Below are 15,271 nucleotides of genomic sequence, written 5' to 3'. Positions count from 1 at the left end.
CCCTAACCGACACCTACCTCCTACCTGCCTGCCTTTCTGCCCACCGGCTGCGCAGCTGCCTGCATCCCGATAAGGAATCAGGAGGGAAAGGGGTGTGGAAGCTGGATCTGAAAGAGGAGAGAAAGAGGGAGAGAGGTAGAGAGAAAGAGAGAGACTGAGGGAGGGGGAAAGGTCAGGGCTGGGGGGGGGGGGGGGTGTTATTACTCTGCCAGAAATAAGGAGAGTTTCTACAGAAGCGCTTTGGCAGACGAAAACAAGGAAACGGAGCGAAACCAACCAGCCTGTTCACCGCAGGTACTTTCCGCAAGAGGCAGAGTGGATTTTTCTCTTTTTGCCTTTTTTTCTATCGCTTTTCTCCACGTTAATTTCTCTGGTGCTGAAGTGAAGTTCGCGCAGTGGAGCGCAGGGAACTTTGGACCGTGCGTAATTGTGGAGAGTTTTTCTTGTTGCGCTGCGTCAGGATGCGCGTCTGGCCGCTGCTGGCTCTCCTCTGCCTGATGTGCGCAGGACGCGCTCAGAAGTTCTCCGCTCTCACGGTATGAAGCCGCAACAGGCACAGATTGATTCACTTTATTTCATTTAGGACCAAAAATATTGATTTGGATTTAAATTTTGATGGGTTTGATTTGCAGTTATTGAAATCTGGTTTATCACAAAATGATTACATAAGACCAATAAAGCTGACACACAGAAATGTCAGCTTATGAAAAGTCTGTCCTTGAACACTCAACATTCTGCATGGATTATTGCCTCTGTGCGGTGGCAGGTATTTAGAATAAGCTGCGTCATTAAATCAGGTTTTGGTGCTTTTGAGGCTGGTCGGCACCAGGTTCAACCTCTCCATAAAGCTTGTCAGTAACTGTTCACATGAAGTTCTCTAAAATGTCCGGAGAGATGACTGCGATGACTCTGGACTCGATAAAACCCATTGGACCGACAGCAGCAGATGACATAACACTCTAAACCATCACTGACGGAAGTTTTGTTTAGTGTGTGGAAGGTTTTGAAGCTTCTTCTCCATCTGCAGTCAACGCCCCTTTTAATTGTAAATTAAAAACTGGACCTTTTCAATTCACAATTTCAGCAAGGCTGCAGTAACTGGTGTTGCTTCTGCACCTTTTGCCAAAATGTTTTCCCTCCACTAGACCAACATCTTTAGCATTGACCGTTTGTGGCACAGAGAGGCAGTCTGCTGGACAACTATAAAGTCTGCAGTCCTCCACATGAATATGTAAGCATAGAAATAATTTAATACTTTTATATAAATCCTCCCTTTATTAGTCTTATGTAATCAAAATTTTCTGATAAACGGAATTTTGAGGTTTTCATAGTAAAACTTAATACATGTCACAATGAGTGTAATGAATCTGTACAGTACATAAATTAAATTTTTTTCAACTGAAACACTGAAATAAATAAACTTTCAACTATTTTCTAATTTATTTAAATCCACCTGTATGTCATAGGATACATGATGTCCTACCAGAAGATCAAACTCTAACCATCAAAACATTTTTGCAACATTTTCACGTGGGTCAGTGAAAATTCAGTTACAGAATAACAATGTGTTTGAAAAACAAAACGGATTAACTACCAAATTAATAAAAGTGTCTTGATTGCCTTCTTCAGCAAACACACCCCAAATAAGTAATAACCTATCTTTAGTAAATGGTTGTTCTGGTTTCCTCCTGATATTTTCAACATGCTGTAATGTTGAATTATGTTAAAAAATAACTGTAAGACATAATAGATGTTCAGAAATGCACCATAATTTTATGTTTGGTGCATGTTTAAAACCAAACAATGGCAGTCTTTCATCTTGCATAGCAATCTGCAGTTGCAGATTATGAATAGGATGAGCACCTGCTTCTGGACGTCTTCCCTCTGCAGAACCAAACACACTCCATCAACAAAACGCTGCAAAACGCTGCAAAACGCTGATCCTATGAAGGAAAATAAAGATCCCAAGCAAATTTTAGCTTGATTTTTCTCAAATGTTGTTTTAAATAATCTCTGCTCAGTAAAGATTATTCCTCATTAGATTTGACTAGTTCAGTTATTTCAGATTTTGAACAAGAGATGATCACATTTAGTCCAGCTCGCCTCACCCCACAAGAACTAGAAAATAGCACATTTGTCAGCTGTGCCCAGAACAAGTTTGCTATAACGCAGAGCTGATGGAGTAAGTTTCCCCTGCTTGTTGCTGAATACTGGGAGAGTAGGTTACTTGGAGTAATAACTCTGCTGGAGTTATTATTACTGATAATTGCATGCATTTTAAGGGGGGCATAAAGATGGGCTTGCCCAGGGCACTATTCCTGTTAGAACCACCACTGCTTGTCAAACTAACAGAGTTCAAGAGTTACAGTCTTGTTAGATAGAACAACTTGCTAAAAATAAAAATAGGTAACACTTGCCTTAAACATTGGCAAAAAAACTTTCACACTCAGGATGATTTGATGCTTTTGATGTGCATATATGCAGCAGAAGCACGGATCGACAGGCCTGAGCAGCCGGTGCACATGGCATTGTTTACAGCCACAGGACTCCAGCAGCCTGTTCAGTTTTTCCATCAACTGCTAAAAAATCACCATTTTGAGAGGAGGTGGGATTTCATTGGCCTGATCAGGTTCAGTTACAGTGCCAAAGAAGGATTAGCAGGGAGAGGAATGTGCTCGGTCATCCCCCCTCACCGCCGGGTCGGCTGATGTGGCAGCTGCCTCCCCAGGAACATCATTTACGGTTTGCGTTAAGATGTCCAAGAGTTATTAACCTGTGAGTGAAAAGGTTGAAATCCTCTCTCTGCGGCAGCGCGCTGAAGCGGTGGAATGTGGGAGTAATTGTTTCACCAAGCCAACGTTCCTCCAAAATTTACACATCCACTCACACTAAATCTGCTCAGTGAGTGGGTGTCGTGATTCCTGCTTCAAAAATGGAATCAGAGGATTTTCAGGTCATAAAGCAGTTGCCCAGGAACAGATGTGTTTGTGGTGTGTTTTCACATCACATCACATCAAAGTCTGATGGGAGAACTGCAAGAATGAGAAGCATCCCTGTTGATTTGTGTGTTGGCCTGATATCAGTGTGAAGCAGCAGACCGACTTCTGACTCATTGTTTCAGTCCTGGTTTCATGTTAACAGCTGAGTAATTTGCTAATTTTGTGGGTTATTTTCCAAGATTATTTGTGTGACAGATTTTTTCTTTTTCCAAGGGGAAATAGGAGTTTGCAAGGATGTGTGAAAAGAAGGACACACAGAAAAAAAAGAAAATTTCAATGTGATATGTTGTGACTTGGAAAATTATTCTTACCTCAGAAACTTTTCCACATTTTGTCGTGTCACAACCACATCCTTTGCTGTATTTTTGGGGATTTATGTGACAAACTACATCAAGATGATACATGGTTCTCAGGTTTTACCAACTCATTTTTCTTTTCAACCTCAATGATTCAGTACTTAGCAAAGCCATGTCTCTCAGTGCTTAAAGCTAAAAATGTTGAGGTTTATCTAGAGACTCTTTTGCTAGTTTATCTGCACAATATACCTCACCCTTTTACAGAATACGAGTTGTCAAGCCTTATTGCCAGATACTGTCAATTGGATGTTGGTCTGGACTTTGACTAGGCCATTTTAACAGATGAATATTCTTTGATCTAAACTGTTCCGCTGTATGTTTAGTGTTGGACTTCCGCCGATGTCTACGGTCTTCTTCTGCCTCTAACAAGTTTTCTACATATAAATTCAAAAAATAACAATTTATTGAAAAGTTAATTGATTTCAGTAACTCAATCAAGAAAGTGAAACACATTATGTAGATTAATTGGACTAAAATTGATTTTTTAACCCTTCATTTCTCTTAATCATGATTATTTACAGCTAACAACAAATGAAAACACAACATTTAAGATTAAATTTTTCTTTTAATCATCTGAGAAACAAGACTCACCTGGACATATACTCTAGTTTATTGAATATGACCATACTTGGATTTTCCTTTACTGAACTCCGTCCATCTTCCCATGAACTCTGATCAGCTTCCCCGCAGTATGATGCAGCCACTACCTTACAGCCCGATGTGGTGTTCAGACTGATGTGCAGTGTCACAAAACGTTTACTGTCATTCAGCCGACAGCACAACGAGATTCAGAATGCTTCTCAATGGACACATTTAAAATAAGAATAAAAACAAGATGAAAGGGAAAAAACCCTAACATACCTCAATCTAATCAACCTAGTTTAAAACCCCAACCAATACCCATTTAAATCTCTCACAGCATATGAAAATAAACTCTTTAACAACTTGAGGAAAAAAACTAAACTGTGTTTTTTCTACCAACTATACAAATGGTGCAACATATGAAGAACGTCTGTTTCAAAGTTCCTTATGGGTTCAGTGGCCATTGTGCCTCCAGAACGCCTCCCACCTGTGCAAAGAGACGTTCTCTTTGTCCTCGTTCCTCCATCAACGTCTGCTCACAATAACTCTTCTTTCTTCAAACATCTTTTTCTGGTCGTTATAAAAGGCTGCTTAGAGGCTGACACTTTCTTCCCTTTCCACCACGCTGGAAACTAATGATTCCCCTTCCTTGCATCAATGTGGGAAACTCCTGCTAAGGCCATTTAGCGCATTAGCTGCAGCTCTGGGCCAGGGCTCCCGCTGATCCTGCAGGGCCGGAGTGTGAGGGGCTTCTTCAGGGGCTGGAAGCGGGGGGCCTCCCAGCCCACGGGGCCTTCATTGGCTCACAAAGGGCTCTCCGCTGGAGGCTTGCCTCTGCTGTACGCCATTCAGCCCCACAATACCGCAGAGCCGGGGGGAGGTAATAGGATTTGATTTGTATGCCGGCTGATTTGGGAGGAAAAAAAAAAATTCCCTCGCACTTTGCACGTCTCGCCGTCTTTCAGCCGTCTGTTGTTCCCTGGCCAGCCTCTTCTGTTCTTTGAGCAGATGCAAACAGCATCTTCCAAGTGAGATCACACAAAGAAAGAAAAACTGAAAAGAAAGAGCAAAAAGAGAGAATATGAGAAGCAGCTGTTTGCAAGTAGACAAGAAAAGGATTTGGGCAGATTTGAGTCTCAATATGTGTCCTGTCTTGTATGGAGCGGTTTTCTGAGGAATCAGGGTGGAAGCTTGTGCAGTGTGCAGAAGCAGAGGCCATTCATCATCATGCTGTAGAGCACAGCAATGGGCTGAACTGGCTGGAAGGAAACATGTTGGTCAGAAACCATACTACATCAGAAGGAGCTTCTCAGCACTGTTACCTTCTAAAGCTTCTTGTTCCAACTCATTCTCATGTCCTTCGTGTTGTCCCACCCCATCATGGAGACTGTTAGCAGGAAATCTGATGGTAAATCTGGGTGGCGGATTTCGTGGTTGGCTGATTTCATGGCTTGCTGTGTTTTCCCAGGCTGTGATCTCAAAGCTTTATGGTAAACCTGCAGGCGTTTTGCGCTCCGCTGTGCGCTGTATAGTGACCATTTAGCAGGATGCTGAGCTGCTGAAAGACTCAGTTAGGGTTGTCAGTCTGCTGGCTGCTAGGGGGCCTGTTGCTGCTGCGCTGAGAGCTGGAGGGCCAATGCAAGCCTTTTGGTCAAACACACACACACGCACTCGCCCACACACAGGATGGCTACTAGTGCCTTTGCAAAAGACACCATAGAATAAAAGGGAACTGAGAGAGATGGAGAAACTGGAGGATGAGAGGAAGGGTGTGAAAAAGTCATGAGAAGAGGAAACGGAGAACCATCGGGACGGAAAATGAGACTTTAGATCAAATCACATCTAGGAGACTTAGGATGCGTTCACATTACCCTTGTTTAGTCGCCTTAATCAGACTCAAGTCTGTTTCTTAACTTTCCCTTTATGATCAGTGGCTCAGAGCAATGGATGCAAAAAATTATATTTATGCACCATGAAAACAGGAAAATATACATTAATTATTGCTGGAAAAGCAAATGAATAGCATTTTTAATAAAAATTTATTTTGAAGAAAATTGCATTTCTGGAGATTTATTTCTCACCATCATTGTTTTTTATTGTTTTGTTTTGTTTTTCTTTGTTTTTGAATAAATTTACTCAATTTAAAGGTTGGATTTTTCTAAATTTTACTATTTAAGACTATTTTAATGCATAAAAGGTGTTTAGTTTTTATCCACATTGTTACCAGAAGAAACAATATATTTCTTCTCATCTTTATGTAGCCTTTGAAAGAGCACAACAGTGCAGTATTTCATATTCATATTTAAACATCAAAGTACAGCGGTAGTTCTTCAAATGACGGGACGTGTTTGGATGCTGGGAGACGGATCGTCCAGAATCCCAGTTGGACCACACCAGAATCAGCTGCTGAGTTTTTCTGTCGCTCTGACCTGTGATTTTTCATGCTTTAGATTTCTTTGTGGGAAGCCGTTAGCTTTGTAGTTTAACTCTCATCATTCATCATAGATTCTACAAGCCAGAAACACCAAATTGCTCCTTCCTTTAGGTTCAGGATCTAAAAGAGACATCAGTGCACACCTGTGATATCAGAGCGCTCTGTGATGCTTTGTCGTTGTAAAACATATTTAAAGCTGATATGCATCGCCTCATAAAATGTGACTTTTTTTATGTGTCTCAGCACAAATCCCTCGTGGCTTCTCCTCCGATGTGTCTGAACGGGCCTTTCCACTCTGATCTCCCCACACAAAGATTTATGAGCCGGGCTGACAGAGTGGGCTGTGGGACCCCCACCCCCCACCACCCCACTGAGGCCCAGGGCAAATCCACCCCCCCTACCTGCCCTCTCCCAGGTGCATGCAGCCCTGCAGCCATACCTGTCTTCATGAGGGGTGCAGGAGGGGGGCAGCCACCAATTCTCATCTCTCCCTTCATTTGTAAAATGTCAGACGCTACAAATTTTCTTTTTATTGCTGATGATCCCGACCGCCCTCTTCCTGGAACAATGTCTTCTCTGATTCTGATTTCCAGTTTCTGTCTGGTTCACGCCTCGGATCGGTGACGGAAAAGACAGGCAAAGCTTTTGGGAAGTGATGGAGGGAGATTTTGAGCATTTCTCAGCACAAAAGAGGAGAAGTGTCTCAACAGGAGGAAACAGAGAGTTCCCGTCTTTATCTCTGAATGTGACTGCACCTGTGTTGGAACGGGTGAGGAGTTTGGATTTTTCCACCTTACCCACTTCATTATGCCTCCCAAAGTAAAAGCATTGCACAAAAACTGGATGAAAAGCTGAGCGATGTGTTCTGTATTCAGTCTTTTATTTATTGTAGCACTCATGCTTGTTGCCACCCCCCACACACACCCCTACACACACACACCCTTCTCTTGGGGTTTCAGGCTGCTGCTGCTGCAGACACAATGGTGGCATTGACTCAGGTGATCCGACGCGTTCTGTCCTTGTTTCTCTTTTCATGGCTGAGCAGGACGTGTTTAGCAGTGAGGCCAGGTGAATACCTGTGCAATGTTTGTACAGACAAAGAGAAGCGGATGTGTCTGTCAAGTCTTCTGCAGGACCATGAAGAAAAATAAACCTCAGCCACATTTGTTGACTTTACTTTGCACTGATTTGTTTCTGCTTCTTTGTGTCTTAAGAAACAAATGCTACGCTTTGTTTTCTTCTCACAAGACTGATGGACAGTTTGCACGACGTCCTCCAAGGACTTCTGTCCTGAAAGCAGCTGCAGGTGCATCACAATAAATTTGAATATTATCAATGGCTTACTTGAGTTAACTGAATAAGTACAAAATGTGAAAATCATATATTGTACACTGCACAAACACAAAATCTTTTTTTCTATTTTCTAGTGCAGATATTTTACACTAGAAATAAGACAAAGCTAACACAAATAACTTTTCAACAAGAAATAGATGTTAATAAATGTTTTAAGTCAATAATTCCTTAACATTGATGAAAAAGTATTTGATCCACTTTCAGATGGGAAAAATATCTTTTTAGAGAAATAATCTGTCGGTAGAAGTAGAAATTCCACAGGCAGTTCTTATTTATTGCTGAAAAGTTATTTGTAAGTGTAATAACATATTTGAACAGGATATCATCTCCTAACTGAATCCCATAAAATTCTCAGTTTTTGTTGCAAACTGTAATGATTCAGAGATTACTGCCTCCCAGAAATAGCCTGCTTGTCCAACTTTTCCCTGATGCTCCACTCCTTTCTTACTTTTGCAGTTTCTGCGGGTGGATCAGGATAAGGAGTGCAACATGGAATGCACCGGAGCGCCGCGGAAGCCCCTGTGTGCCTCTGACGGCCGGACCTTCACATCTCGCTGCGAGTACCTCCGAGCCAAGTGCCGCGACCCCCAGCTGGAGGTCAGCCGAGGGCCGTGCAAAGGTCAGGTCACGAGTCACGCTTCAGCGCTGCCTGGGGGTGGAGGGGCTGTGGGGGTCGGGAAGGTTTGCATTAGAAGCCACTTCAGTGTAATTAAATCTTTGAGATGGAGGAGCACTCAGAAAAATAAAGGGGCGGGGAAGGGGGGAGGGGTTCGGTCTGAATGGATCCAAGATTTTAAGTTTTGTTTGCTAATACAATAAACATAAAATGATTTGATTTATTTGAAACTTATTAACTGGTTTGAATGATTTCAGCTCCGCAGTGGTCTGCCAAGACTCACTGGTCTCATCAAAGTGATGTGAAGCTCTGTGCTTCAGATGCATTCGTTCCCCTCAAACCTTTTCAGCGTTTTGTCATGTGACAACCACAAACTTTAGTTTATTTACTAGAATAAATCAACACTGAGGCTGTGTTCGGGTCAAATGCAACCCAAATCTGATTTTTTTGCCCATATGTATTTTCACTGCCGTCTGAAAGACCCACTTCCGATCTTTTCACCCCCACAAAAATCTGATCTATCCCACTTCTATATGTGGAACTAATTCGGATCTGTATCTGTTTTTAGAGCGTCTGCAGTCTGAACGGTCATGTTGTATTTAATCAAACGGTGTGTCATAATTCTGCACCAGAAGCCAGAAGCAGTAAATCAGGAAGTTAGAAATGGCTGAAAATTATAATTATGAACTCATAAAAGAAGTCAGTGAAGCATCACATCACAATCCCACCACTCTTAGCTCTGACATCCAGACTTCTCTACTGAAGCTGCAGTCAATGCTCCACAAAAGGTCGTTGCTGTTAGCTGTGCTTTCTTTTTGTTAGCTATTATCTTGTGATGATACGCTTCACGGCTGAATAAAGTTTAATATCGATCCACAGACGGTGGCATCCATTATCACTTCACCAGAAGACTGAAGGGGCTTCTAGAAAGCATAGACTCAGGAAAGCTGGATATAAATGTGAACAAGCACAATACTTTTAATAAAACAACAATTTAAAACCCGGTAGCATTTTGTTCCATGAAAAAATATGAGAAACTTGAGAATTTAACACATTTATTAGTGAGGGATGAAAAGCCAGAGGGTCAAGCAACTCATAGACTCGTTCACTGTTCACCCAACGCTTCGCCCCCCACACCTCCCCCGTCTCACCAGCTTCATAGACCAGTTCGTCGCTCGACAGACTGGAGACAATGCCCCTTTCTTATCATGCTAGAACACTAATGCAGAGAATGCAAGTGAAAAGGTTCGCTTTAAAAAAGTCTCCTATGATGGAAAACCGCTCAACGATTTTGCACCCATGGTGGGTTTCCATGGCAGTCTTTCTGAGCAGACATCTGGACGTAGCTGACAGTGACGCTACGCAAAATAGGGGCTTCCAACTAGGAAGCTGAAAAGACAAGAGTCCATGAAATTGGTTATGTATGCATCAGTAGCATTAGCTCCCTCATCTCTCCCCCTGCCTCTGGACTGAAAGGCCCGGCGATGGAGAGCGGATCGGCTGGAGAAATAAACCAGAGGGCCGGTCTGCTTTGAAAGCACAGGGATGGTATTGTGTTCAAGGATGGTGAGAGTGGCACCACATTTGTTTCCTATCACCGCGCTCAGACGATTCTAGTGTCTCGTAATTTTTTCCAGACATTTTCGCCTCGGAGGACGACGGCTTTTTAGATTTTCCACTGCAGCTAACTTTAGAGCTCCTGAGCTCACTGCGCTCCCTCCATCCGGAACATCCTGCATCTCCCATCGGTGTCGCCTGAAACACGTGGCCACCCTCCAGACTGAGACACACCAGCACCAGCAAGTGTCCAGTGGACGCTCAAATGTGTGCTGGTGAATACTTTCCAACTTACTGTGAGTCATTGTTTTAATGAGATTTGAAGCTGTCAGCCAGAGAGGCACTGCTTGGCAGGCTGCTGATGTGTCACAACAAGTTACCATCAAACTCATCGCTGCTCCACATTTTCCTGAGTGTTTGCACAGCTGGTGCTGCTGGCCAGGTAAGCTGAGTCACCTGAGGAATGACGGGATGAGCCTCGGCCCCACTGCAACATGTGAAAACTCAAGGTGTGCACAGGTGAAAAGTTCCCGACCCGCATTTTCTGCTGAGAAGCGCTGTAATCCAGATGGTTGAACTTTAAGGCGATAGTAATGCAGACGTTAAAGGACGGGTTTGGTTTTCCTCCTGCATCAGCCCTTTTTTTAGGGTGACTGGAATATTTGGCTGGATCAAAAAGAGCTGCTTCCCCTGGTAATGGCTTTACCACCAGGTTTTCCGGACTCATTCCCAATAAGACTCGTGTTCCTGCTTCGGCTCCCAGCCGCACAAACATCTGCAGCTTCCGAAATGTCTTGAACCACTTCCCCCTCCTGTGTCTCCTCCCTCCCCCGACGTTGTTTCTGTTTTTCTTTCATGATCTCCAAGATTCAGCATCTCCCTCTGACTCTTTAAGTATGTTGGTTTCATAGTTGTGGAGTATTTAAAAAATAAATAAAAAAATAGCTACGCTGTGGGCTGAATTATGGCTGTCTCTGATGTTTAGCAACTGTTGTGATTTGTGTTCTCCTCAGAAACATCCAGATGTGTCGCAGAAAAGAAGTACACAGAGCAACAAGCCAAGAAACAGGCCTTTGTTCCCGTATGCAACCCTGACGGCACTTACAGCGAGGTAATGAGCAACATTGCATAAGTTAAGCTTAAATTCCTAATTAAAGCCAAAACATTCACCCAGAGAAGCGATTCGTTGTTTGGACTTTGCCAGAAAGTAACACTTGAAAGCCTACTTTTATAGGTTCAGTGCCACAGCTACACCGGATACTGCTGGTGTGTCACACCCAACGGGCGACCAATCAGTGGGTCTTCTGTCGTCAATAAAAAACCTCGATGCCAAGGTGGGTAAACTCTGAATTTAATACGTTAAGGAATCTTACCATCCTCAAATCCAGACCTACAACTTTTAGATGTATCTGAGTCAAACAACAAGTTCATCAGCAGGACTCTGGAGACCTGGACCGTATACTGAGGAGCCTGATTCAGGCGCGTTGGACCAGGGACTCTTAGACGCATCTAAAAGTTGCAGGACATGGTCATTGAATTTTAAACATCTTGAATCTTTTCTTCATTGTCACGCTACAACCACAAACTTCAATGTGTTTTTTTAACAGACTGTGAGATATAATGTTTTTTGAAGCACTAGTGTCATTTATTTAAAAGTAATTGGACAGAAGAGGGGGGGACGTGTAGCAAATGGCCCGCGTCGAGGACTTCAGCCTCTGCACATGGCGTTCTACCAGCTGAACGACACAGGATATAAATTTTATATCCTTATATTTACTGGATTCAGTGTCTGGACTTTGACTGGACCATTCTAACACATCCAGCTGTCTCCTGGATTTCCCTTTATTCTGAGCGTGACTGTGGCTCAGTGGGAGGAGAGCTTATCTTGCAGTCTCCAGCTTACAGTACGAGTTTGATTCCTGTCACACATTGCCGAGCCCCTGAGCAAGGAACTTAACCCCAAGTCGCCTGTCATTAGAAAAGGGAATCTAAATTCAGTCCATTTAACATTTAGTTCCAACCATCTTTCTATAAACTTTGATCAGCCTCCCTGTCACTGGTAAATAAAGGTATTCCCACAGCATAATGGTGCCACCACCCTGTATCGCCATGCACATGCCCGTTGTGTTTGCTGCATGGATTGTGGCAAAATCCACTGAGGGACATTTTTATTGTACTTTTTCAACATATTTCTAGAGTGTTTGACTTATAGTTGTCATGGCAACAAATTCTCCAGTCAGAGTTGTGGATCTCTGCTTCTCTTCCTTTGCTACCTTGGGCCTCTTGGCTGCTTTTGCAATGATTACTCTTGTTAATCACCCTGTCTGGGTAGATGGACCTCTGTGTGTTGCCAGGTTGGTAAATCCTCTCTCCATGTTCAGATGATGGATTGAACTTTGAAGCCATTTTGTTTTAGAACTCTTCTTTAAACTTCTCCACAACTTTCTCTCTGACCTGCCGGCCATGTTCCTTCGTCGTCATGATTCTATTCTTCATTTTATGGGTTGATGATATATGAATCCCTAACAGAACAACATTGCATTTTAAGTTTCTAAAGAGAGGACATAGGGATCTAGTTGTAGGCTCAATCCAGGCAGGAAAATTGCTCAACTCTCCAGGCTGCGGTCTAAACAAGCCGGTTAGAAAATCCACGATGCAGAGTTAAGCAACAAAGTTTGTACTGTAAGGAATGTCAAAATTTTTGGAGGACAGTCCCTACTACACAACCCCCTAAATAATGCCACATGTCCTGTCTGCACATCCCTGTGACCGCCTGGGAGGCTGTCGGTGTTTCACTAATCAGAGGGTCTCAACCCAGCAGCAGCTGGTGCAAAGCAACTTCCAAATCTACATTAAGCGTAGAGATCAGATACAAAAGGGTCCAGATGGGGCCCAGTGGTAATGTTGGAGTGGTGCACCAAGACAGTTTACCTCTGTTCTGAATACATCTGTTGGTTTTTAGGTTCCAAACAGGACCGAGCGGCTCCTGTAGAACCGAGACCAGGTGAGAAGATTACAGAAACACCCTGATTCATCAGAAATGCATGTTCAGTCTGACGTTGTTGGTGTCATCTGTTGTAGTGACAGCATGATTTTATATTTGATTGTGAAGTTAACATTAACAGCTTTTGGCAGTAGAAGCTAAACAGCCGATAGAAAGGAAGCAGGACTGAATGATTACCTGCAGCCAGTTGGATCAGCTTAACAAACGAAAATATAATGTCTTAAAATCCTCAGAATCCACTATTTAAAGTAAAAGCGGCTCAGATTTTTTTGTAATTGTGACTCCATTGTTTTTTAGGCTCAAAACAAGACAGAGGGACCTCCATAGATCCAAAACCAGGTGAGAAAAATGAACTAACTATGTATTTAGCCTTTTCCCCTTGATATAAACTATCGGTGTGACTATTTGACAGCAGGCAGCTCTTATTGTCATACATATTAGATTTTTCCAACATTTCCTATTCAATTTCATCCAGGTCTTTAGATCATAATACCTAAATTAAGTTTCATGTGCCACGTCAGGAAATGTGTAAGAAAAACCCAGCCAAAGGTTGACTGAACATGGACATCAGGGCATAACACAATGACTACCCAAGAAAAAATATTGTGATTAGCAAAGCCTCCATCTTGATTGGGTTATTAAAAGGCAATTATTTATATACAATGTATCCATTAGGAGCAGCAGAACAAGGAGGAATGTCTGAAAAGCATCTACACTGAGACCTAACACACCAGTACTATACCCAGTGTTTTAAAAGTCCAGGCCATCTGAAATTAATGCTTGCGACAAAAACTATAATTCAAAAGACAAAAACTTTAGCGTCATTAAGGTCGACCTTGTAAGTTCTGCTCTGATTCTCACCAGTATTTGTACTCCAACAACAGAATACTTTATATATGAGCAAGCTGAGAAAAAGTTCTGAGGGTTTACCAAAAATACTGTAAAGTAGTTGTTCAATATTACATCACACAAACGCTGTAAGACCAGCTACTGTGGAAGCTAATGCTACACATTTGTAGTGTTTGTATCAGTCAAACTCTTGATATACAATCTGTTGTTTGTTTTACTCAAACACTGAGAAAAAAATGTGTCATTAGCTGATTGTTGAGCATAAACACCCAGGACAAACATTAGATTCATTATTGTAGCTGTGGAATAAGCCATGTAGTCTCCTCACTTAGCTTTTGGTTGTTCTTTCCAAAAGTCTTCAGTTTTTCAAACTTACAGACCTCACTTACTGCACATTTCCAGTTTGGGGAAATAAAAGTCGTCATTTCGTCCTTTTCTGCTCACACAATAAACATTCATACATATTCCCATTACAAAAGCCTTTGTTTTACAAAAAACAATACATTTTCTGTGTAGAACAATAGCAGTGACGCTCCATGGGTCCTAACCAGACGTCATCATCCATATGCGGTTATAAGATAGGATTGAATTAGATACTAAATTGTCCATTTTAATAAAGGCATATTTCCTTCAGCATCTAGCAAGAAAAGACCATATAAACATGTTCTAAAATGAACAAAGTTCATAGCTAAAACAACACATTTTGAGTTGTACTTTAATGATTTCTTCATGATTTATTACTTAAAGATTTTTAGGTTTATGCTCTGAGCTGTATAGTTTGTCAAAATCTAGATTTATTCTCATTCTGTACTTGAAAATCCTTAGCATGACCAATTTATGTGTTTTTTACCCGCTGATATCTGCCACAGAAATCACATGGAGAAGATTTGTATTAAATCTGTTATTTTCTTGGTTTGAATTCGTTTCTAGGAGAGAATTTGTGGTTTACTGTAACGGACCAAAAGCAGCTTAACCTGCTACCTTCACCAGGCAATAAAATCAACAAGCCTCATGAGCCTCTTGTTTAACATTTTTTACTCTTCAACTTGGTTCTTTTTCAGCCGGAGCCTCCAGAGACACAAGGAAACATCCACCGATTAAACTCCAGCCTAATTCCACTCTGTCTCTCATTAAACCTCTGACTTTTTCCAGATAAACAACCACTATGTTTTCCTTTGTTTCAGCACCAGAATTTGTTAAATCTGCTCAACTTGTTTAGCAGATGGAATTTGAAGTTTTCCCAAAGAGCTTGATTTGGGTTTGGTTGGATAGATTCCTGATGCGATAACGTGTACGGGCAATCATTTGTGTTATTCATGCCAACGTGACTGTGTGCGTTCCCTCTGTTACAGTGTCCATCTTAGCCAGGTCGTTACACATATATCAAGTGAGGAGGAGTGTGGGAAGGAGGGTGAGGGAGGGACAGGGACAGGCTGTGGTTCAGTCTGAACTGGTTGGATAAACAGCGTGGTGAAAAGAAGAATAAACTGTAGGTTTGTGGTGTGCCAGCACCGAAAATAA

The 15,271-nt window shown here is 42.2% G+C and overlaps 1 protein-coding gene across 2 annotated transcripts in view; it reads left to right on the top strand.

Moving 5' to 3' along the window:
• The first annotated feature begins 208 nt into the window (after positions 1-208).
• smoc2 (SPARC related modular calcium binding 2) overlaps positions 209-15,271 on the top strand; it is a 28,892-nt gene continuing 13,829 nt past the window's right edge. For both annotated transcript variants that reach the window (XM_023327967.1, XM_014471435.2), the window contains exons 1-6: positions 209-536; positions 8,181-8,343; positions 10,911-11,008; positions 11,132-11,231; positions 12,860-12,901; positions 13,199-13,240. In XM_023327967.1, the coding sequence (XP_023183735.1) occupies positions 462-536; positions 8,181-8,343; positions 10,911-11,008; positions 11,132-11,231; positions 12,860-12,901; positions 13,199-13,240 (520 nt within the window). In that variant the 5' untranslated portion in view covers positions 209-461. The remainder of the gene's footprint in view (positions 537-8,180; positions 8,344-10,910; positions 11,009-11,131; positions 11,232-12,859; positions 12,902-13,198; positions 13,241-15,271) is intronic.

This window comes from Xiphophorus maculatus, chromosome 22 (assembly GCF_002775205.1).
Source record: "Xiphophorus maculatus strain JP 163 A chromosome 22, X_maculatus-5.0-male, whole genome shotgun sequence".
In the NCBI taxonomy this organism is placed as follows: Eukaryota; Metazoa; Chordata; class Actinopteri; order Cyprinodontiformes; family Poeciliidae; genus Xiphophorus; species Xiphophorus maculatus.
Note: the sequence above shows the minus strand (reverse complement) of the source record. Positions and strands in the feature narration are given on the sequence as shown.